The 23,829-nt window shown below is 49.2% G+C and overlaps 1 protein-coding gene across 1 annotated transcript in view; it reads right to left on the bottom strand.

The window, feature by feature from the left end:
• ANKH (ANKH inorganic pyrophosphate transport regulator) overlaps positions 1-23,829 on the bottom strand; it is a 130,069-nt gene that overhangs the window by 5,270 nt on the left and 100,970 nt on the right. Inside the window, exons 8-9 of the mRNA XM_025867456.2 lie at positions 23,568-23,663; positions 1,690-1,819 (exon numbers count right to left, since the gene is read on the bottom strand). Of these exons, the coding sequence (XP_025723241.1) occupies positions 1,690-1,819; positions 23,568-23,663 (226 nt within the window). The remainder of the gene's footprint in view (positions 1-1,689; positions 1,820-23,567; positions 23,664-23,829) is intronic.

Genomic DNA, 23,829 nt, shown 5'->3' with positions numbered 1-23,829 from the left:
AAGCTACGGCCTAGTCCTCCCAGGGTGGGCAGCGCCAGGCAGAGAGACTCCTGGGGTAAAAAGTCATGTCCACGGCACATTCGGAGGAAGACGCTCCTGTCTCCCTTGTCTCATGGGGGGCCCTGCCTGCCTGGGGTGGAGGCCTTGTATTTATGAGGCACACACGCATTTGGGTTTGCCTGAGGCAGAGGGTAAAGGGCGCCCACTGGAACGCTCACCCGCTTGGCCTGAACCCCGCAGGTTGCAAAGACAGATGGGGCCTGATGGCTGTCCCGAAGCCTTAGTGTGACCGACACAGAAGTGAGTCGAGAGATTAAAAACCAGTCCAGTCCCAGCAGGATTTGTCCGGGACCCCCAGCTCCTCCGCCAGTTGAATCTGGGGAAGGAGCGGCAGGTCCTTAGTCTCCAGCAGGGGGCAGCCTTGCTCTAGGTGGGGGTCACCTTCCACAGCTTGGCTCCCCCAGTGTCCCCTTGAGAAAGACCAGACACCACCCCATGGCCACGATCTTCCACTCCTCCACTTCTTCCACAACCGGGAAGGTGACACCTGAGAGGCCCGGCCTCCAGAAATGCTCGGCGTCTAAGAGCAGGGGTGGCCCACGATCCGGTGCACGGATGGCACCACCAGCCCTGGCCTCCTCTAGCTCTGCGGCCCATTTCTTAACCATGGCTTTGTCCATTCTGCTTCTCAGCTGAATGATTTAGTGGTTTATTTGGGCATTAATTTTCTTTTTAAGATTTTATTTTTAAGTCATCTCTATACCCAACGTGGGACTCGAACTCACAACCCTGAGATGGAGAGTGGCAAGCTCTTCCGTCTGAGCCAGCCAGGCACCCCTGGGCAATACGTTTTTGAATAAGTAATGACATGCGCTTAGTATGGAATTGAAAAGGTGCAACTGGCTCCCCCAGGCCCTGGTCCTGCTCCAGAGGCAACCACTGGTACCAGTTTGGTGAGTTACTTCCAGGAACAGTGTGTGGACACCCAAGCACTCACCACGAACTTGACACACAGATGGACAAGCATGTGTGATACGTTTGTTACAGAAAAGTAGCATGCTAATCAGCCATTCTGCGGCCTGCTTTTCTCATTTAATAAAGAACCGCCTCACTCCCATATAGTAAACCTCCTCCTACGGTATCGGTTTGGGAATTTTCAGCCTGGCTTATTTTTGGCTACGGACACTTTTCTCTCTGGCCATATGCCGTCTGGCCTCAGCTCTGCCCCCAGATTCTTAACTCCAGCAGTATTTTTCTGTCTTTGTCCATCTGCAGGTTTTAGTTGTCTATCTGCCTTTTTGCTTATGTTACTTTTTAAAGAACATATTCTAAAACTGACTTCGGAGGATATAGTTCTAAGAATTTTAACACACGCACAGATCTGTGTAGCCGTCGCCATGACCAGGGCACGGGACAGTTCCACAGCCCCCCAAAACTCCTCATGCTGTCCCTTTGGGTGTGCTTTCTTTTTACTGTGTCTGAGATCTCTGTCCTTGAAGAAACAAATTATGGCTGTCCGATTTGTTTTTGAACTTGCAACCCACTAGGTAATGTGTTTGCACCTTTCCAATCCGCTGTGACATTTTACTGTTCCTGTCTGGGACATCATCGCAAACATTTCCAAAGAAAGAAGACCGCACTGGGCATGAAGGTAGACAAGAATTTTCCTCTCATTCCCTCTGTCTTTACCTGGAACTGGGAAGAAGGAGAAGATGCGCAGGGGAACAACGCAGAGTTCTGCAAAGGCAAAGTCCACTCCAATGATGTCTATCAGAATTTTCTCGGAAACGTTGGGCGTCCAGAACATCACGAAACAGAGCTGGGGGCAGAAGGGACAGTGAGCAAGGTCGTTAGCAGGAGCGTACATGAGTGAAACGACATCAAGGCAGGTGTCTCGTGACCCCGCGGAGCTAGGAAGGAGGGCGAACCTGCCCGATCAGGGAGGGGGCTGGTGCATCGGTCCTCAAACTGCCGCCGTCCTGCCTTGTTCTCACCTTTGGACACAGGCCCCGCCCATTCGGCACAGGTGCCCCAGAGGGACCCCCAGAGGGACCCCCGCAGCGGGTGGGCGGCTGGGCTAGTGAGGGAGACCAGTTGCTCTCATGGAAGGCGTAACTAGATTGCTAAGCAGCTCAGTGAGGTCAGGGTGAACGTGCTCAGTCATGGGATTTTTCCAGCTTTCTCCCAAGAGTGAGAAGTGACCCGAAAGCACCTGGACTACATCTGCGCGCGCAGAGCCACACTGAACCAGCGCACCTAACGGAAAAGGAAACAGTGAGACTTAAATTCATGATGGGTTCAGGAGCTTTTCAAGGTCTTGTTAAGAGAATAAGAGACAACAGCCACGGAATGTGCACTTTTGGAGAGCAGGTGGGCAAGGAGTACAAGGATTTAACAGACCCTCTCCAAAATAGAATTTTAAACTGACGGGGTGGGGGTGGGGAGCGAGCTGCTTCCAGCCCTTCCCCCCCTCACCCCAACAGGAAATGTGGCAACAGGCCCTTCTGGAAGTGAGGGCAGGGCCAACAGGAGGCCGGTGGAAAGTCTAGTTAGTAAGCAGCTTGTCCACAGTTGCCCCTGCACAGCTGGTGACTATGGCCCCTGACCTTGGCAGGACCCTGGAACTCCATCTCTGCAGTGGAGGACAGTTGCTGCCCAGAAACCGGGGGATTAAGGGAAGGATGACGTCGAAGCTCCTGTCTTCTTCCTCTGTTCAGCTCCTGAAACACAGGAAACCAGCTGCATCCTTCTGGGGGAGGAGACCCAGGGTTCCGGAAGCTGGAGGCTCCTGGTGAGGCAGCACTCCCTCCTGTGCCTGACTGGCCACCACAAGGCCCACACAGGGCATCAGCCGCCCCCACACGGGCAGGGCTGCCAGTCGGCTTCTGATGCACCCCGACGATGAGGAGAGAAGCAGGGATCACCAGACTTTGAGGAAGGCCTCTAAGTTGAAGAGGCTCAGACAGAGGGAAAAAAGATTGGAAGAAACAGAGACAAAGCAGAGAGACAAAAGAGATGGACAGGTGTGTGTGTGTGTGTGTGTGTGTGTGTGTGTGTGTGTGTGTGTGTGTGTGTGTGTGTGTGTTTGGGCGTGTGTGAGAGAGAGAGAGAGAGGAAACTTTCCCACACTGATATTCTCAGAGTGATAGAAGATCCTGCATCTATGAAACAAGGCCCAAATGGAAATGTTATTTTAAAAAAGATGGTTAAGGAACAAGAAAGGTACTTCTGAAAATTAAAAAGATTAAGTCAGAAATAAGAAATTCACAAAATGACAGTAAGATAAAGTTGAAGAAATCTATAATAAAGATGGAGCAGGACAAAGACATGGGAAGTACAGGAGAATGGGTTAAAAAAATATAAATAAAGGACCAATCTAGGAGGCACAAATTCAAGTAATACGAGTTCCAGAAAGAGAGAACGGTGAAAATCGGAGAGCTGAAAGATACGATTTCTAAGACCATCGTGGGGTCCATCAGGTGGACACAGCATTGTGGATGAAGGAAGACCCGCCAAGCACAGCACGCAACAATGCTGGAGGCAGAGACAAGATTCTAGGAGCTTCCAGTGGTGGATAGCTAGAAAGCTCACACCGAGAGTCAGAAGACACAGAGCGGTCAGTGAGGGGGGAAAACGGTTTCTATCCTAGAGCTCAGAACCAAACTGTCAATCAAGTGTGCTGAAAGAAAGACACCTTCAGATGTTCAGGGCCACAAAGAATTTCCTTCCGACACAACACTTTTTCAAGAAGCCACTGGGGGTATCCTCTGCCAGAGCAAGGGAGGAGTCATGGATGAAGAAAAATTACAGGATCGATCTCAAGAAAAAGGTCTGGGGAATCCCTGGGAATGGGGTGAGGGAAGGTCCCAGAAGGGCCGAGAACAGGCCCACAGGTCAGCAGATTTGCACTGGAGCTGGTTGGAATAGACCTCATGTGGGGTGCATGCAATGAAGGGAACATGTGGGAATAAACTAGTGGCAAATAGAAAGCTGAGAAAAATTATGAATAGGACAATGATGACGGTCCAGGAAAAACTACAGTTTTTTTCAAGAAAAGAAGGGAATCAGAGTTGGCTGTCAAGAGTTTGCCACAGTCGGAATCCATCGAAAGAGCTGCGGGGCTGGGGGGTGTCTGGAAGTACAAAAAGTGGGGAGTGCGCAGGCCAGGGGAAGGGCTGTTGGTAACAATCCTTAGAGAACGGACTTTTTAACCTCTGTGTGTGTATAACTGATTAACAAACCCTGAATGAAAACATGTAATAAGATAACTTTGGAAGAGAATGCTAAACACCTGCCAATTCCACCAAATATTTTCTTGCTTCAGGTGCAAGTGATTCTTCTTTAAAATGAAAGTGAATACGTTCTAAAATGAATCACAATCATGTAAAAACAGAACGCTGACATTTCAGAATACATGATCCTTTAGGCTTTGGGTAAATTAAGTTTCATGGAATTAGGCTGGTCCCGTTAACTATGGTGTGCTAATTGGAAGATCTATTATAAATATGTCTCACTTTATAAATGTAATGGAACTTCTATTCTATCATGCATTCTTCAGCACCTGGAAAGAATATTCCATTGCTTTTCAAAAGTGGCAGATGTATAATCATTTAACCCTTCTGCCTAATGCCAGTACTCACACCCCATTTTTGACATGAAGGGAAAAGTACTTCCTTAGATCTAGCAACCCAGAGCTCAGAGACTTTATTACCTAGTGGCCTGGACAAGTGGCCTTGTCATCTTTTTCCACTGCAAAGCTGTCAGCCTGAAAGGGTGGGGTTCAAGCCTACAGCTCGGGGGAGGTGGTGGGGGGGAGGGAGGCAATTTCATGCAATTAAAACTTCAAAATGACACTGAGCATGGGACTGGGACACAATCCATTTCCCTGATGAGGAGATGGATCAACTCTCCTTCCAAGTATTTTCCATTGCAGTAAAGCTGTAAAGATTAAGATACTTGAGCATCGCCCCAAGTCTGGACTTGCTTTGTGCCTTAGGAGCTGTGGAAGGTAAGCCATTCTAAGTTTTCCTGGTTGGAGGGAGATACCGAGGGCATATTCTCCTAAAAACGTAGGCTTCCAGGAGAATCACTGGAATGCTGTATTTCTATTACAGCCAGCGATGATCTGAATGTGAGATAATGCTGCACGTTGCAATCTCCCTGTGTTTTGTAAATCCATAAAGTAGCCTCTAAGTTTCAACAAACCAAGGAAAAAGGAGGGTGTAACCACACGTCAGAGAGGATGGTACAAGAAAGCATCTGTCGCCAAGCCAGATAATCCCTCCCTCTTGCTTCTCCACATGGACAAGGTTCATCTGGAAGCTTTTTACTGCCTTGAACGAGATTATGAGTAAACCTTTGAAGGAGGGAGTGCAATCCGAGGGCACCAGCAACAACGAGCTGCCTACGTCACATGAGATGTTTACACGAATCTCCACCTGGACGGGTGGCCACCATTCTGGTCCCTTGCAAACCAAACGTTGAGGTTTGGTGGGTCTCTAACAGATCCTCTAGGAGAGTGGCTTGATACTCCATTTCCAAAATTCCATAGTATTTGACTTGGACCCATGGAGCGACTGTGGTCTCCACCGAGAGCCTAGACTGGGTCTTCTAGAACAAGGTAGCCGAAAGCCGTCAGTCTGGTCTGGGGCTTCAGCAATCCCACGTAACTCTTCCAAGAGAAGGAACATGGCCTACCTCAACATTTCCTTTCTTTTCTCCCCCAAATTTCTAAATATGGCCCCTTTGCCGTGCTTCCAGGATGAAAACACCAGCTGCCTTCCAGCAAGCTCCTAAGAAAGTGGCTATTTCCTGCATTGCCCAGAGAGAAAAACATGCAACTTAGAAGTAGGTGTGGTATTGGTTAAAAGCTGCAATCAATACCTATGTGCAGGTCAACTTCCCCTAAGAATAATAACCAGATCACATCTAACCAGCCTGTTTCAGAAAACAAGAAGCTTCAGAAGTTAACCTAACAAAGAACATTTCAGGAAAAGTGTCATTCTAATGAGTTGCCCAGAGGAGGCTTCCCTCGGAACAAGCCCTCCCAGTTGACCGTGACATGCCATGTTCCTCAAATATTTGCAGAGCCTAATGACATTGACTTTTCCAAACCAGAACACAAACCTAATAAACTACTGACAATGAACAGGATTTGTTCTCCTTGGAGCAGGTTCAAGGTTGGCTTTTTTTTTTTTTTCCCCCTGCAGAGCTTGCTGTCAATATTATCCGATTAGGAAGAAGCCGGCAAAATAGAATAACCCACTCAGCACCCAGATCTGGGTTTTTCTATTTATTCTCCAATAAAAGGAGCCGGGACTTCTTAGAGAAGTGGCTTATTTGGAGACCAGGGCAGGAAATATACGAGATGATCAGCCTGGAGTAACGTGTCAAAGGACACAGGAACTCAGCAGAAAGAGCTCCCGATAGCCAAAGCTGGAACGATTTGAGCACCAAAATGATATAGTATTGAATTATGACACAATACAATAACTACCCATGAGTCCACACTGATTTGAACAAATCTCCCACATAGAATGCCGAATAATTTATAAATTTGGATGATGCCTCAGGGAGGTGGGAGCATACCTCCTTCCTGAAGTGTGGGCTGACCATAGCAACTGCCTCCTAGAGAGAGTACCTTCCAGCAGGGAAGTGGCAAACACGGTCTCGGCCAGGCGATCAAAGTCAAGGTCAACAGCGATTAAGTCATGTTGATTGCACGTATTCTTGGTAAGATGGGAGAACAGCACTTCACCTGGGTCGGCTTCCTTCCCCCAGACCCATAAGCCCGGTCTAACAGAGAAAAACCTCAGACACACCCAAACTGAAGGCCACTCTACACAATACCTAATGAGTGTTCCTCAAAACTATCAAGCCCACAAAAACCGAGTTTGAGAAGCTCTCACAGACCAGAGGAGGCTAAGGGACAAGAAGGCTCCCTGGAATGTGGTCACGCAGACTGGACCTTAGAACACAAGAAGGACACCAGGAAAAAGCGGGTGAAATCGGAATGAACTCTGGAGTTTACTTAATGGTGGGGTTGGCTCCTCAGGTGCGTCAAAAGGGCCCTCGCAGAGCAAGATGGAGTGAGAGGTAGCTCTTTGAGTTACCTCCTCAAAGTTTCTTTAAACCTAAAATAATGCTAAAAGGTTACTGAAAAAGAAGAAGATCCATGACCCATTCCTCCTTTATTTGACAGACTGTGATTCTTTTTCTGAGGACCAGGCCACTGACTCTGACATTTCTGTTTTGAACTTGGAAATACTTCTCTGTGTTTCAAGATACATTCATCTCTAGTAGAGCATGGACCTCTCCAGACAAACCTTCTACCTTCACGATCACCGGCTTTTCCTTTTCTTTCACTGTATTAGTCTCTTTAGAAAACTAACCACCCCTGGGCCACAGCCCTTTTATTCACAATCAGGACAGGACGTTCCCAGTCGGTATAGATGCAACGGTCATGGTTTGTAATGATGGTGTTGTTCCTTAGAGGCATCGTCCTGAGGGACAATCTGTTAAGTCGGCTTCACCTGTCTGTACACAGTTGTTCTGTGTTGGGGGCAGTATTTAACTTTTCGTTTCCAAATCTGTATAACAATGATCTAAGCTATGACAAAGTTCTGTCGTATATTAGCATCCTCAGTTGGGATTATAGCATGCACAGGGGACGAAGGAAGCCCTAAGCCTTACAGAAACAACCCCCCTGGGTCTAAGATGCTACCGTCTGAGTCAATGTGACTAGAAGCACAGAAGGAGCGTCCTCCCCAAGCCTTGCTTCCTCTCCCACAGAGTCAGTGCCTGTCCTGCCCCGGGACGAGGACTTGGGAAGGGGATTTGAAGAAGCCAGTTGTTTCTGTCAGCGTCTGAATGCAGAGAACATAGAAACCCAGCTGCCGTGGGACAGCCAAGTCCACACGTCCTGAGAGGAGCCCATTCCACAAAGAAACATGGCCAAGAGCTCTGGGTTTGACTTTGTCTCCAGAAGCTGTTGGCCATGCTTTTGAGGAACTCACAAAGCTGTCTTCATTACCCCAAATACCCAGGATGAGGAGCAAGTCAGAGATTCCGATCTCCTGCAGTTAGAAAAAGGGATACACGCAACTGTTTTTAGTTAACATGGTCAGGCCTGGGCATCATTTTTATTTGGAGATTTTACTTAGAAAGACAAGGTCAATATCCTTTTGATTGGGTTTAAGTGTCCACTGGGTAAGCCAGTGGTTAACCCGCAACAACACCGTGTACAAAGAGGTGGTTATGAGCTTGGCTCTGGATCACGTGCTTGGCGAATATGTTGATTGACATTCTGGCGTCAGCTCCCTTCCTGCAGTGCACACGACCAGAACGCCCGTGGCCCCACACTGAGGAGCCTGCCCTGTGCATTCAGGACAGTCACCCCGTCAGCCCCCGGCGCAGTCCACGTGATCAATCGGTCTTAGCTAGCATCATCGTAAAAGCTTTCCTGGGACCACAATAAAATGTTAACCTTGGAGTCATCTGTAGGCGGTAAGATTAGGATTGATTTTATTTTCCTCTTTGTACTTTCCCGTTTCCCACAAAGCACATGTAATCTTTTTCCTTTTTTTTTTTTTTAAAGATTTTATTTATTTGACAGAGAGAGAGAGAGATAGCATAACTAGGCAGAGAGGCAGGCAGAGGCAGAGGGAGAAGCAGGCCCTCCACTGAGCAGGGAGCCCAACGTGGGGCTCGATCCCAGGACCCTGGGATCATGACCTGAGCTGAAGGCAGTTGCTTAACCGACTGAGCCACCCAGGCACCCTTGTAATCTTTTTTGTTTGTCAGAAAAACATTTTAGCATAAAAAGGACCCCTGTATCTGTCTTCACAGATCAAGTCCATGTGTGCCTATGACAGGGATGTGAGAAATCCTGATTTGGAGGGAGGGGAGCTTTCAGAAGGTGGCTGACAACTTGATTTTCTTTCTTTCTTTTTTTTTTTTTTTTTTTTTAAGATTTTATCTATTTACCTGACGGAGAGAATGAGAGAGCACAAGCGGTGGGAGCAGCAGAGAAGGAGACGCAGGCTCCCAGCCGAGCAGAGAGCCCAGGACCCTGGGATCATGACCTGAGCTGAAGGCTGATGCCTAACTGACTGAGCCACCCAGGCATCCCATGACAACTCGATTTTCATAACCAGTGTCCTGGGGAGCCGCGTCCCGTGTCATGCCAGTTGGAAGGCACACTGATTTGATTTGCTTGCGGCTGGAGGGGCACTCTCAGAAAAAGCAGGACACTTTCGGGTAGCCCATGTCTACCTTGCCTGAGTCTTCAGTGAGAGCTGATGAAGACCTGAGGAACATCATTTGGCCTTTTGATTCTTAGCATCAAATTGCGTTGGCAGTATGCATACGGCAGGGGTGGGGTGAGGTGAGGAGTTCAGCAAGGGTTTTGTGGGTCATGGTCATGGCTCTGAGCCAGGCAGGGGGTGAGGGAGTGGAGACTGGGGGTGCCATGGTCAGAATATTGTGCTGACAGGCCCTCTGCTCCCTGGTGCTGTGTGAGGGCCGACTGCGGGGGTCAAGGGCAGAAGCAGGGAGCCCCGTCATGGCGGGGGAGGGTGCTACTGTAACTATGCAGGGAGTCGGCCATGGGCCAGGGAGAGGGGAGGAAGGGTCGATTTGGAGGAATTTGCAGTGAGCATTAAAGGGAAGTGCTGGGGGACAGAGGTGAGGCAGGAAGAGGGAGGGATGCAGTGGGACATGAGCGAGCGGGAGTCCATGTCCGCCTGGAGCCCGGGTGCGCTTCCAGCCTGTCTGGGCCGGTTTCTCCCTCCCACTTGCTGGCTGCCACCTGAGCTAGAGGCGGTCATTTCAAAGAGCCTTCCCAGTGCGAACAGTGAGTTCACGACACAGCATTCCATCGGGATGCCTCTTGGAACCAGTGTGAATCCTAGTTTTGAAGGAAAAAAAAATATGCCATCTTACTAGAGCAGAAATGACTAAAGCAGACATAATGTGTGAAGATGGCCAGCGAGTCCCATTTCTGGACATCAGTGTTAAAGAGGGTGACGTGGAGCAAGCCTGGGGCAATCGCCAGAGGGGATGAGCTGCTGTCCTGCGACTGGTGCTCTAGGGGGCCGCCCTAGAGCCAGAGGCCATCCTCTGACAGAGAAGGGACAGCAGGGGACAGGGCAGAGGGAAGGGACACTTCCGCAGAGGAGAAAGTCACAGGCAGGGAAAACCTGGAGAGGAAGCGTTGCGGGAATGACAGCACTAGCCAGCGGGGAGGGGTGCCGTCCAGCGTCTGTAAGGTCAGGCTTGCCAACTGCAGTAAGGGAAGGAGATGGGGTAAACCGCATCCGTCACACGGAGACACAGAGCTTGGAAAAGCACATTACAAAGTGTCTGTGGCGTCCCTGATAGTCTCAGTGTGGCTTGAGGACAGTCACACTTGTTACACATCTTCCCTGGCACACATTCCTAAGGGATGTCGATGCACAACCCTCCCCCCGCTCCCCCCACCACGTTACAGTACAGCCGTGGTAAAAAGCTCACATTCTCAGATGTAGGTGTTAAAGTCAGCTTTTTAAAAGAATATGAAAACGGAACCATCCCTGCTATGATTTCAATGGAACGAAACTGCCCAGTACACCCCATTAGAGCACTGGGTGCCTCTCTCGGAGCGAAGCCTCAATTCTGAGCAAGGCGGCAATGATGCACTTCCAACAGCAGGGGGCGCCGTGCACCAAGCTTGCAGAGGGCGCTCCTTCTAGCTGCAGAATGTTTCATGCTTTCCCATTCTTACCCGATTTGCAGAGTACTTATAAAGTTCCAACCTGAGCTTCTGCTTAGCCTTAACTTTCCGTTGACAGTTCACAGTCAAACTGAAACTTGCTCGGGGCTGGGGCAGGGAGCATGGGAGTTGTTTGGTGGGTGTAGAGTTTCGGTTTTGCAAGATGCAGAGATCTGTGGATAGATGGTGGTGGTGACCAAGAGCGTAGCCGTGTAAATGTACTCAACTTTAACATTTAAAACTTGAAAAACTCTAAAATGTTGCACTTTGACAATGGTTAAGATGCTAAGTTTTACGTTAGGTGCATTTTACTGCGATTAAAAGATCTTTTTATACTGTCATTTCACGATGAAGGCTTAGGTGGAGTTTTGGGGACCCATCTTCACTCTGAGTTTCCCTAACAAACCAATCAGCCCCGACAATCTGCAGGGCATGATGATTTCCTTAAAAACCAGATGCTGGCGAAAAGTGGGAAGCAGCAGCTCTTACCCACTGCTGATCACGCACCAAGAGCTTTCCATCGGTACACACTCTGCGGGGCGCCGAGTGAGAAAGCTTCGAATTCAGTTTATTTACCTTTGGTCCTTTTTGTCCTCCCCATGCACAAGAGGGTCATTTTCTTCTCCCGGATAATGTGAACAATGAGCGGGCAGTCTCCGGGCACGGGGGTGGGGCCGCCGAGCAGAACAAAGCCTCACACAGGCCGTCCTTGTTGGAGGCACAGGGTCAGCATGGTACCGTGGCTGGAATAAGGCCCGTACTGTCCACTGCCCCGATGGCCGAGGGACGGACAGCCCATGGGTAAGTTCAGCAGCAGGAAGGTGAGACGGGGTCCCTCTCATGAACCAGACTTTTAAGTACGTGCCTCCTTAATACCCATCACTGGGCTAACCCATCCCCCCACCCCCCCTAGAACCCTCAGTTTGTTTCTCAGAGTCCATCGTCTCTCATGGTTCATCTCCCCCTCCAATTTCCCCCCTTCATGTTTCCCTTCCTTCTCCTAATGTCCTCCCTGCTATTCCTTATGTTCCACAAATAAGTGAAACCATACGGTAATTGACTTTCTCTGCTTGACTTATTTCACTTAGCATAATCCCCTCCAGTTCCATCCATGTCAGTGCAAATGGTGGATATTCATCCTTTCTGATGGCTGAGTCATATTCCATTGTATACATGGACCACATCTTCTTTATCCATTCATCTGTTGAAGGGCATCTGGGCTCTTTCCACAGTTTCGTTATTGCGGACATTGCTGCTATGAACATTGGGGTGCATATGGCCCTTCTTTTCACTACATCTGTGTCTTTGGGGTAAATACCCAGGAGTGCAATTGCTGGGTCATAGGGTAGCTCTATTTTTAACTTTTTGAGGCACCTCCACACTGTTTTCCAAAGTGGCTGTACCAACTTGCATTCCCACCAGCAGTGTAAGAGGGTTGCCCTTTCTCCACAACCTCTCCAACATTTGTTGTTTCTTTCCCTGTCCATTTTTGCCATTCTAACTGGTGTAAGGTGGTATCTCAATGTGGTTTTGACTTGAATTTTCCTGATGGCTAATGGCTAATGATGATGAACATTTTTTCATGTGCCTCTCAGCCATTTGTGTGTCTTCTTCAGAGAAGTGTCTGTTCATGTCTTCTGCCCATTTTTTGACTTGATTATTTATTTTTTGGGTGTTGAGTTTGAGAAGATCTTTATAGATCTTGGATACCAGCCTTTATCTGTAGTGTCATTTGCAAATATCAGAAGCAGGAATTCTTGATGCTTATGGGGTGATGCTCTATGCTACCCCATGAAGAAGCAAGAGGGGAGGAGGGACGTGCGGCCAGAGCATCTGAGGCCCTCCCCGCTACACGTGGAAAGTAGATGGAAATGGGAGAGCAGCACCTGTCCTGAACCCGAGATGCAACACTCGCCCTTAAAATAATGCAAAAAGGCTCCTAACTGGGGACACTGAGGCTGCAGCCGGCAGCACGGGTCGTTTTCCTTCCCCGAGGCACTACTTTTTCTGTCAGCAGCACCTCGGACCTGGAGAGGGGCAGGTGGCCAGAGCCAGGGTGCTGGCTGGGATGAGGGACTCTATACATACTGATGGGGCCAGCGACTTGTCTTCTGAGGGGGGCTGGAGCTGGGGAGACCAGGAGGCAGAGTGGAGTTCGTGTTCATATCTTTTGGGATTTGTGCTTCCTGGGGACTTATCTAGTGTGAACAGCATAAAAAGTATTTCAGGATTATCTGAACCTCCCCGAGAGGGATTATCTCCACGTGTCGCAGAGAAATAACCGGTCTGCTTCCATCTCTGCTACTGCTTCTCTGGGTCTCCTTCCCTCCTGGAGGGTCCCTTGGGGCCTGAAGCTCTGAAGCTTTAGGATTAACGTGTTTTCAATACTAGATTCCTGCACCTTAAATTCTGCAGTGGCCTCCGCCCCTCGATGGCCCCTATTTCCCTCTGGGCCCTGGAAGGCAATGTGACAGAGGCATCCGGGTGTCCCACGCCCAATTTCTACAGACCACTTGCTCAGTCACCTTTTCTCCAGCAGCCTCCACCCTAATCCTTCCCACACAAGGCTTATCTCAGGAAACTGGGGCCCGAGACAAAGCACAGCCCTCCGGATGGGACTCTGACCCTCCAGAGGCGGAGGCTGCTCACGCGGGAGCGAGAGACCATGTCCTCCTCCAGTAACCAGGGACATTAAAAAAAAAAAATACAACGGCTTAAAGAAAAGAGATTTCAAAGTTTGTGGAAAGGAGGTAAGACTGAATAGTGCTAGAGCTTCTGAAAGGGGCTGGAAAGCTCTCCAAAGAGAAATGGCCCCATATGACCACAAAGGAGAAGGAGAACACATAAGTATTGATTACTTTATATAGTAGCAGGTGTGATTAAATTACAGATCTTGAGATAAGATGATCTGGGAATGTCTGTGTGGGTCCTAACAGCCATCAAAGCGTCCTCGTCATGTGAGAGCCAGGGAAAGGGGGGGTCCCAGAGACAGAGACTGGGGTGCCGTGGCCCATCGAGGCACCAGCCGCCGGGAGCTGGAGGACGCAAGGGCCAGGTCCTTCTCCGAAGCCACGGGAGGGAGCATGCCCTGCTGACACCTCGGCTGCAGCCCCGTCCACAGAATTTCGGTTTCTGGCCTCCAGAACTCCAAGAGAGTGTATTTCTGCTGTTTTTTTTTAAGCCGTCAGGTCTGTGGTTATTTGCTACAGCAGTTGCAGGAACTGCCCGACACCAGAGTGTCCGTGTCCTGCCTGTCTTTCCTGGGAGATGAGACATTCCGCAAGGAAAGCGACTTGGTGAGTTTATTTCACTGTGGAAGCTCAGAGCCTGGTATGCAGCAGGGGCTCAGGCCTGTGCGGAAGGAGAGCCTGAAGAAATATGCATGTGCTCGTTCTCCGGGGAGCGATGCCCATCAGCAGAGAGCCTCAAACATCGTTCTAAAGCCCAGGCTTCGGGGAATTTTTGCAAAATGTATACATGTGTGGCTTGAAATCTTTCCATACTGGCATTTCTCATATTTGGCTGGTGCCTACAGATATACTGGGCTTCTGAGCCAGAAGACCGAAAACATCGATCTCTCTCTCTGGGCTCATGGCCGATTGTGGGTGACTGACATTTCTGAGCTAGCAAGACCGCTGGAGGCTGGAGGGAGCCCTGTCTGTACCCCGCACTGAAGCCTACAGACAGGAGGGTGTGATGGGACGTCTGAAGAGCTTTCCCAAACCTCAGGGAGAAAAACGGTGCACGCATTATATGTCTTGTGTATGTGTCAGGTCCTTCTACAGAAGATACGCATAAATCTATGAAGATGCCGATTTTTTTCAAAACACCAAAAAAAATAAAATCCCACAGAGATTTGGAAGGATATATCAATAAAACTAGAAAAATTCACAGATTTATTCATTGACATCCAATGTGTACCAATAGCTGCCTGTTTACATATGCAGGCATCTTATCTTCCCATGGAATCCCATGTGCTTGGGGACTTCCTGATCACGGGAGCCGGCATTCTTTGCTTAGAGCATGCCTGATGCCATGCTAAGCTGCTATCCCTTTGAAAGGTCTTATAAGGTGGGTGTTTTTATCATGCCTGTCTGGCAGCTAGCAAAGTTGCGGCTTAGCTTTAGATGACCTTTCCAAAGCCACTCAGCAGGTGCACGAAGGAGCCAGGGTTTGACCCCAGGCCGTGGGACCTCAGGGCCACATCGGTAAACACCACACTGTGGCACTGAATTCAAGCTGGAGGTAAATCTCTCTCCCTCGGCCCTAGGGCCATTTGGTGCAACGTGTAGCCCTGCCTCTGAGCCCCTCCCGAGGTCTGAAGTGCTGGCTCTGGTGAGTGCACCACGGTTTTCTGGAAAGGTCTTGTTTTTATTTTGTTTTGGTGAGGGCCAATCTGTTCTCCAAGCCACGTCGGTTAAGAGCCACCTCTCAGGGAGGATGAAAGACAGGCCCTTGAAAACCATGTGGCACCTGATTGACGCTGAGGAGCTTTTTCAGACACTAGTATTTGCCACCTGAGCTTTTCCCCAGCATCACATGGTGCTTCTCTGAGGGCTGCCCTGGGCTCAGAAGGTACGTATGAAGGGACACAGAGAATAATCTCGTGGTGCAAGTCATGTGCATTTCCCTGTGTCTGAATTAGAGCTGGAAATGCTCAGAAGGTTCTGAGCAAAAGTCATCTATCATTTGCTGAAAGTGACTCTACTTTCCGGGTCACCTTCCAAGTCCACCTCCAGGGGCAGGGGACACCCACGTGGGGGGAGAGGCAAAGCCCTGAAATACCTGTGTAACCTGAGTGGTTTTTGACTGTTCTCCTTTGTTCCTGGGTCCAATGGTCTCCAGCTTCATTAAGCACACAAAATGACCATTTAACATGCGAATTAGTGTTTAATGTCCTCGATGTGCTCATTGCACACACTGCTTGGTGTACATATGTGTACGTGGTGTTCTTTGAGATCAAGGAGCTATTTCCCACGGGCTTTGCTGACTCTCTACGTATCCTACCCGTGTAAATCAAGAGGACACCAAGAGTTCCGGGCCAGCAGGAACATGCACATGTCCAGAGCCCCTCGCACCTGGGGGTATGTAAGCGTGGGCTGCAATCAGAAAATCGAGAAGCCATGGACATCAGCCTCGTTCTGTCCATGCATCTTATGGTGAATTGTTACCGGGAGGGTCTGGACTACGTGTGCCATCGAGTGTTGCCTCAGTCCTACCCACTGTCATGTGCCCACCAGATAAGAAGAAAAATGCTCTCCACACTGGTTCTGACTTCAAGCAGAGACTAATAAAGACCACTTAAAAAAGAGCCAGAGAGAGTCATAAAATAGGACTCCTGAAAGTCTGTGAATTAATTCCCACTGGGTTACTTTGCCATTGCTGGAGCAAGAGCTCATGACTGTCCTCTCTGACCAACGGGCTTTTGAGCCAGATGAGCCTCGGGGGAGCCTGGGAACCACCCCGGGGACATGGGATGGGCCAGCAGCACTCTGCATGTGTAGGATCCCCGGGCCGATGGGGACTCTGCAGCGGCCCTGGGTGGGGACTATGGTGTCTCATCGGCACGTGCTTTCTGCAGAACACAGGTGTGTACTGACACGGTAAACCAAACCTAAGTAATTTGTATCATTTTGTGCCAAATCAGATACCATTTATAAGGTCCAACAGGGAAGAAGTAGAAGTATCAAGGGTCGGAGACAATTTGGGGGAATAAATACAACTGGATAGAATACTAGCAACTGAATTTGCTCCCTGAGAATTGGGAATGTGTTTTGGCTTTTCAGTGTTAGTGACAGGGGGCCTGGTTCAGATGCACTAGGTTATTCAATTAGTGGAAAGCAGAGCAAAGCCAAAAAGCAAAGTAACCTAAATCGAACATGGCTGCTTCTACTGGATGCCAGGATGCCAAGACCACCCCGCCCCCCAAACCCCCAAAAAACCACGTCAGCAGAGATATCATTAATCACATCAATCTGGGGACAGTCCTGCCCCCAAGAAAAATATTTCTAGGCAAATCCTCTACTCAGATTCTTACATGGAGAATCTGGAAATAAAAGAATAGAGATGTCTTGTGGAAACAGTAAGTGGAGAATTTAAAAAGAAAACAAGTAGTAGAATCGTTACGTTTGGCTGATCAATCCATGTGGCTTTAAGTGACTACAGGAGGATTCTCTCTTTCAGAAACAACGGGGTGTGAGTGTGTGAGGGCTGCCATAACAAAGTACCCCCAAACCGGGAGGCTTAAGGCAGATGGAGGTTCTGGCCTCCCAGGCCTTGAGGGTGGGGGGGCAGCGCCGAGCTCCCTCTGCAGCCTCTGGGGACGGTCGGCTCCGGGCCTGTCCTGGCTTCCGGTGGCACCATATGGTCTGGATTTCCCTCTAGTCAGATCAGCAGTCCTACTGAATTAGGGTTCCCTCACCCCCCTTATTCACCTACCAGGCCCGCATCTTAACCCTATTTCCAAATAAGATCTATTTCCACATTCTGAGGGCCTGGGGGAGGGTAGGACTTCAATATAGCAATTTTTGGTGGACACAATTCAAGCCATAAGAGTTTGGAACAGACGATTCAGGGTTGAGGGCAGATTTCACACTTTCCCTTTTTACTACCCATTGATGTCAAAAAGCAAAGCTCAGGAGGATCCAGAGTAAAAACCTATTTTAACTTTTTACAAAGAACCAGATTCTTCAGTAGTAACAGCCCCTGGCCTCGGATATTCTTGGGACTCTATTGTGTGAGGCAGTGCAGTCTGCTGGTACCTGGTGGCAACCTTCTTTCCCTGCTTAAAGTGACGGCAACACACACACACACACACACACACACACACACCACACACACACACACACCACACACACACACCACACACACACACACACACACACCACCACCACCACCACCACCACCACCACCACCACCACCAAGCAGCCTCCATTTGTTGAAGATGAGGGAGACCAGCTGGATATACTCTGGAGACCCTGGCACAGTCCCATGACCTCGGCAGGATCTGAATCTGGGTCCCAAAGCCAACTCTGGGTTGGCTCATTCCATACCTGCCTTCCTGAAATAGGCCAGCTCACCAAAAATCAACCGGTGGAAGAGCCTATAGTTGGCCAACTGACAATCTGTCCAATTTACTGATTTCTTAAAAACTTGTCTTTTTAACTCTTCTAAAACTTACAGTAAATTGTGTTGGAAGGGTAGGCAGGGCCCTGGAGGGCTGTGAGGGCTCCAGGCACCTCTGGGGCCTTCATAGCCTCTCTACCTGCCTGTGTCCCCCACCTTTGCCTCCATTCCATTTTGCCTTGACTCTCAACCTCTCCGTTCTTTTTCTGACCCATAGTCTCTCCCCCTTCTCCTTCTGACCTGCACTCCTCCATCTTCCCCTCCTGTCTTTCCCTGGGTTCAAGGGATGCTGGGTATGACTGTGTAGGTTGTTCACTGCATGAAAGTACCCTGCTAGCTCTGCCTGCCAAGATCCATCTGGATGGATGCCCATTTCCATTTTGTCAAAAGGGGGTTGGGGAGGCCTCAGCACAGCCAAACCTGTGCTTTGGATGGATTTTTCTCCAGCTCTCTTGCAGCAGAGAGGCTGCCCTCTTGGCACCAGCTCCCCAAAACTAGAGCAGAAAGGAGTTTAAGAAAATACCAAATGTTCTTAAAATGCTATTGTGAAGTCAAAATAGAAATTGGTCAACTAAAATCACCCAAAGATGTTAAGACTTCCCCATTTAATTTGATTTGCTATGGCCTGTAGAAATAGTTAAAAAAAAAAAAAAGTTTGGGGTAGACTGGCAGTTTGGTGAATTTAGCAAGCCAATCCACTGGCTTTCACCAAACTGGCCTAGCACCCAGGAATCGAAGGTCCATTATCTTTTTGGGACACTTCTTCCTCATCAAAAGGACTGTTGAGAAGACACATCCTCCCCTGGTTAGTGGTTCCTATTTTACCCCCAAATCTAGAATACAGGAAGGAATCATGGTAAATCTAGAGGGGCTAGCTAACAAGAGGCCAAGTTTCTGCAAGTTTAGTATTACCAGTGCCTTTCCCCAAAGGAAGGAACGCTGTTCCTGCTTCCTGGCTGCAAGCTCGTCACCACCATCCTCAGCTTGCGTTCCCCATGGTTTTCTGCTAGAGAAACAGTCTTTAGGACCCAGTGGTTATCACTGGGCTTCAGTCAGTCACATGAGCCAAGGAGACCCATGGCTCAAGCAGAAGGTTCAGGGCAAAACCAGCCATTTGTTCGGACCCCAGCACCGGCTCAGCCTTGCTGTTGGCGGCCCCGCCTCTGGCGTGGCTGACAGCCCCTCTGCTGTGTCTCCTCCTCTGTGGGGCTGCCAAGCCACAAGCTCTCACAATGCAGCACACTATCCGAAGCCCTTCTTCCGAATGGCCTTAAACTGCGTATGTTTTCGAGCCGTGTGTTCCTTTCCCCCAAACAGCAGCTTGGCAGTTCGCAGTCACCTTGCTAACATGGTTTGCGTCACGTCTACTCCTTTGCCGCCACTGAGGGGATCTCTTTTGATTGGACAGTTCTACCATTTTGCAGCTCATCTTGTGGATGGACTAAAGCTCCCCCTTTCCTCACCCTCCCTGCTGTCACATGGCTCCCATCAGCGCTTCTTCCTGAAGGCAGCTCTGAGGGACTGAAAGGAAGATGCTTCCAGAATACTTGTCCCTTTCGACTCTGCCCACCTCCTCAATCCATCTTCGTGGACACGTGCTTTCTTGAAGGAAAACTCCTGGATAAGAGCATGAGGCAGAACCCGCTTTTGGAGTAGGACAGATACTCTGAATCTACATTGAAAATCTGTACTAGGGAGGGAAGAACCACGTGTGCTAGGGAGGGGAGAACCACGTGTGCTAGGGAGGGAAGAACTACGTGCATTGTAGCATACTGGGATATTAGTCTCCTATCAACTGTCGAAAATGACACAGCTGTATTTTTCACAGGCCAAGGTGGATGTTGACCCCAAAATGTCAGGGCCTGAAGAGTGAGCCCATTCTGATGGAAAGATGAATTTTTTGTTTTGTTTTGTTTTGTTCTAGACAGTACACACCTTCTTTTGAAAGGCAGTCAGCATCCCTGGGTCACCGAGTGTCTGTGGAATCAATGGGGTCAGCTCTTCTCTAAGACCCGAGGAGAAGAGCTGGTGTGCCCCAAGAAGCGGAGCTCTGGAAGGCGCTCTAATTCTAGGTGATTCACAGAAAGTTCTAGAACCATCAGAAAGCTCAGAGTTTGTATGTAATATCATCCACTCGAATAAACACAACGTGTGCTGCTCTTGAGTGCTTCAATGGCCTCTGCAACATTAATTCCCTGATGCTAGGTTTTAAAGTTAAAAAAACAAAAATGGACCTGAGAGGAAAGGGCCTCTTAAAAGCGTTAAAAGTAGGATACACTGAGTATAAGAAAGGAGACTGTCGCTCACCGGGGTGGGTGCCTTCAGTGGCTTTCTGACTCAGAGTTTAGTCTTAAGTAGCGGTTTATTGTGCACCTTCTGGGTCAGACAGGATGCTCGGCCCTGGGGGTAGAAGGTGGCTGCCCCACACACCCTGATGTGGGCACTTCAGAGCCTACGAGGAGGAGCAACAGATGTGAAGACTGAACACAGACAGTGCTGCAAAAAGGAATGTATACATCATAGTGACTGCTTAACATTTTTTAATTTAGGAAAGAAAAACCAGAAACAAACCCTACACCTGAAACTAATGTAACATTGTGTGTCAATTATATTCCAATTTAAAAAAGTCCCTTACACGGGCGCCTGGGTGGTTGGTGAAGCATCTGCCTTCGGCTCAGGTCATGATCCTGGGGTCCTGGGTTTGAGCCTCCAGTCGGGCTCCCTGCTCAGTGGGGAGCCTGCTTCTCCCTCTGCCTCTGCCGCTCCCCCTCCCGCTGCCTGAGCTCTCTCTGATGCTTTCTCTCAAATAAATAAATAAAATCTTTAAAAAAAAAGTTACTTATTGGGGCGCCTGGGTGGCTCAGTCGGTTAAGCGACAGCCTTCGGCTCAGGACATGATCCCAGGGTCCTGGGATCGAGCCCCACATCGGGCTCCATGCTCAGCAGGGAGCCAGCTTCTCCCTCTCCCACACTGCGTGCTACTCTGCCTGCTTGTGGTCTTTCTCTCCCTATCAAATAAATAAAATCTTAAAAAAAAAAGTTGTTTACTTTTTTCCTGTATCTTTTAAGGACAATTCCTATAGCCAAGATGTTAGACCAACTGAATCACTGGAAGGAGAACGTATGTGAGACACTTCATTAGCTGCAAACTCAAATACTACTGTTTTTAGTGTTAAATAAACTGCTGCTTCAAAGCATGGCGCCCACGTCTGGAGGCTCAGGGCCAGGAAGCTGTTCCTACTCACTCTGGAAGCTTCACAGTTTGGACAAAAGGGCCCAGAGAGTGGGCCTGGAAGGCTGGCTTCTGGCAGGTTCTATGACAGGTGCCCGGGCGGGTCACTGATCCTCCCCGAGTCTTTTCCCTTTCTAAGAAATAAAGGGTTTTGACTCGCTTGTCTCCAAGTTTCTTCCCAATGAAGGACTCAGTCTCCATTTCTAAGGGGAAAATCTACCCTGACATACTTCAGTTATGGGAAGGAGGAAATCTAAGCATTTTTCTAAATCATCCCCATTTCAAAGTAAACCAGTTGCTGGTCTCAGAGGGACAGATTATTGCCCGCACACGGAACGAGAGAAGGAACAGCCTTAAGCCCGGGCTGGCGAAGTTCTCCATCCGACTCAGTGGTAGCCGGGGGAAGACTCTAACTGGAGTGAGAGAAGACAAAGGAGGTCAGACCCAGATCGCAGAGCCAGTGACAACCAAAAGCCTTTGGCGTCCAGTGAGGGATGAGGTCCAAGTCACAGAACCTGGAATCTGAGTCAACTCGACTTTTGACTTCCAATCATTTCCCATCGTCTCCAAAAGCTGAGGTCTGTTCCTGGACTAGAAACCTTCTCGGCTTTTTCTAAAATACTCTTTTAAACAGTTTCAAGGTTGCTCACTGTTTTCCTAATATTTTAGGGAACTATGGAAAAACTTGCACACCATAGAGGAATAACACAAATAGGGGAACAGGGTTGCCTGGGGTAACGTGTCCCGACTACACAGGCGCGCTCTCGGAAATTCCTCCTCGGTGAGGTCCCCTGGAAGATGCTCCTGACACCCCTCCCCGCGCCCCCTCCCCCACAGTCAGGAGGGATGGACTGGCAGGAGGGGCAGGCTGGGGTGAAGGGGCCGCTGAGGACACTAGGTCACGAAGCACGACGTGGCAGGCTGTTAGTCTCACGTTGCCCTTGTTAACAATCTAGTCGGGTGTGGGATCCGCGGAGCAAAGATTAAGCTGTGGGCTTTGGAAAAATATCCAACAAAGGTTTAAAACGTGCTTAGGGCTCGATTATAAGGACCACTATCAGGCTCAACAAGCCAATAGTTCTTGTGATGACGGGAAGAGCGGCTGGAATCACCGTGTGCCTGTCATCAGTGTAACCAGCCCTTTGGCCCTGGTCATCGATGACGAGAGCAGCGCACGCCCGGGATTTCCAGAACATACTTATACTTTATAAATGGAGAATTTCTGCAGGACCTAAGAGGAACTACGGAGCCCACCAACAAACAAGAAGACTGAACTGAGGGGCGCCCGGGTGGCTCAGTCGGTTAAGCGACTGCCTTCGGCTCAGGTCATGATCCTGGAGTCCCGGGATCGAGTCCCGCATCGGGCTCCCTGCTCGGCGGGGAGTCTGCTTCTCCCTCTGACCCTCCCCCCTCTCATGTGCTCTCTCTCTCTCTCATTCTCGCTCTCTCAAATAAATAAATAAAATCTTAAAAAAAAAAAAAGAAGACTGAACTGAGTTCAAAAGACCCATTTTTCGGGGCCGCTGGGTCACTCAGTTGATTGGGCATCCCGACTCTTGATTTCGGCTCAGGTCATGATCTCCGGGTCGTGAGATCGAGCCCTACATCGTCAGATGCCATGCTCAGCAGGAGTCTGGGATTTTTCTCTCTCTGCCCTCCCACCCCCCAACCCTCGAGCGCACTCTAAATAAATAAAATCTTAAAAAAAAAACAAAACACCTGCATTTCTTTTTACCTCCTCGTCATCTCCATCTTTAGAACTCAAAGGGCATAGTTCACAATGTAAGTTTGTTTATAAATGTGCTTTTGTGTTTTTGCTACTCTAAACCATCTTAAGTTATATACCATGTGCTTTGGGTTATACACCATGTACGTATTTTTTCCATGTGTTTTGAACAGTATCTTCTACACTGAAGTTACCCCCGGGGGTTGACAGAGGGAGGATGTGTGCTGTTTATTTAGGCCGTGCACAGAGTGCCGTGCTATCCACGGGGGGCCACAGCTGTACCTGTGAGGATGGCACAGGGCCTGGGATCTGGTAGGTGCTTGATAAGTACGCAGCGAATGATGGGTAACCGGACAGGACACAGCAGCAGGGTACGTGTGATGGGGAAAGGAACTTGTACTGGGGTAACCCACCTCAATTTGGGAGAGGGACAGGGATGTTTACACCCTTGACTTTGGATGTTTCAAAAGGGGTCAGAAGTTATTCAGTAAGACAAGAGTGTTATTAAAATGAAAGGCAAACTCAGCCTTTCCTTTAGCGTGTTAGAAGTCCCTGGACATGCCGGAAGTCTACCCTTTATTCCTAGATTCGACGACCTTTCTAAGGAACGGCTGTTCATATTTTGGGTTGCTAATTAATTCCATATAACCTCAACACTCCTCCCTTTAAAATGGCCATTTCCCCCGTGTCCCAGAACAACACCAGAGGGGGTGGTGATGTTGGTCTCCCCTTACCGTGAGCGATAAGGCCATGCAGACAAACGTGAACTTCTTGATGTGAGCTGCGGTCACCGTGTTGCTTGTGCTCACCAGTTTATTGCTGGGGTTATTCTAGTGGGAAAGAGGAGGACAGTGGTTATCCTTGGCTGGCCACACGTGCCACTTGAGGAGCGTCTTGCTTCAGCTTTATTTGATGTGTCGGTGGTACAGATGTCACCTGACAGCTGGGAAGACAGCTGTCCGGTTGCTGGACGTGAACATGAACCAGAGGGAGTTG

Source organism: Callorhinus ursinus, unplaced genomic scaffold (genome assembly GCF_003265705.2).
Source record: "Callorhinus ursinus isolate GAN/ISIS: 27379988/994484 unplaced genomic scaffold, GSC_fseal_2.0 scaffold3, whole genome shotgun sequence".
Taxonomy (NCBI): domain Eukaryota; kingdom Metazoa; phylum Chordata; class Mammalia; order Carnivora; family Otariidae; genus Callorhinus; species Callorhinus ursinus.
This window is presented reverse-complemented; position numbering and strand designations above follow the sequence as displayed.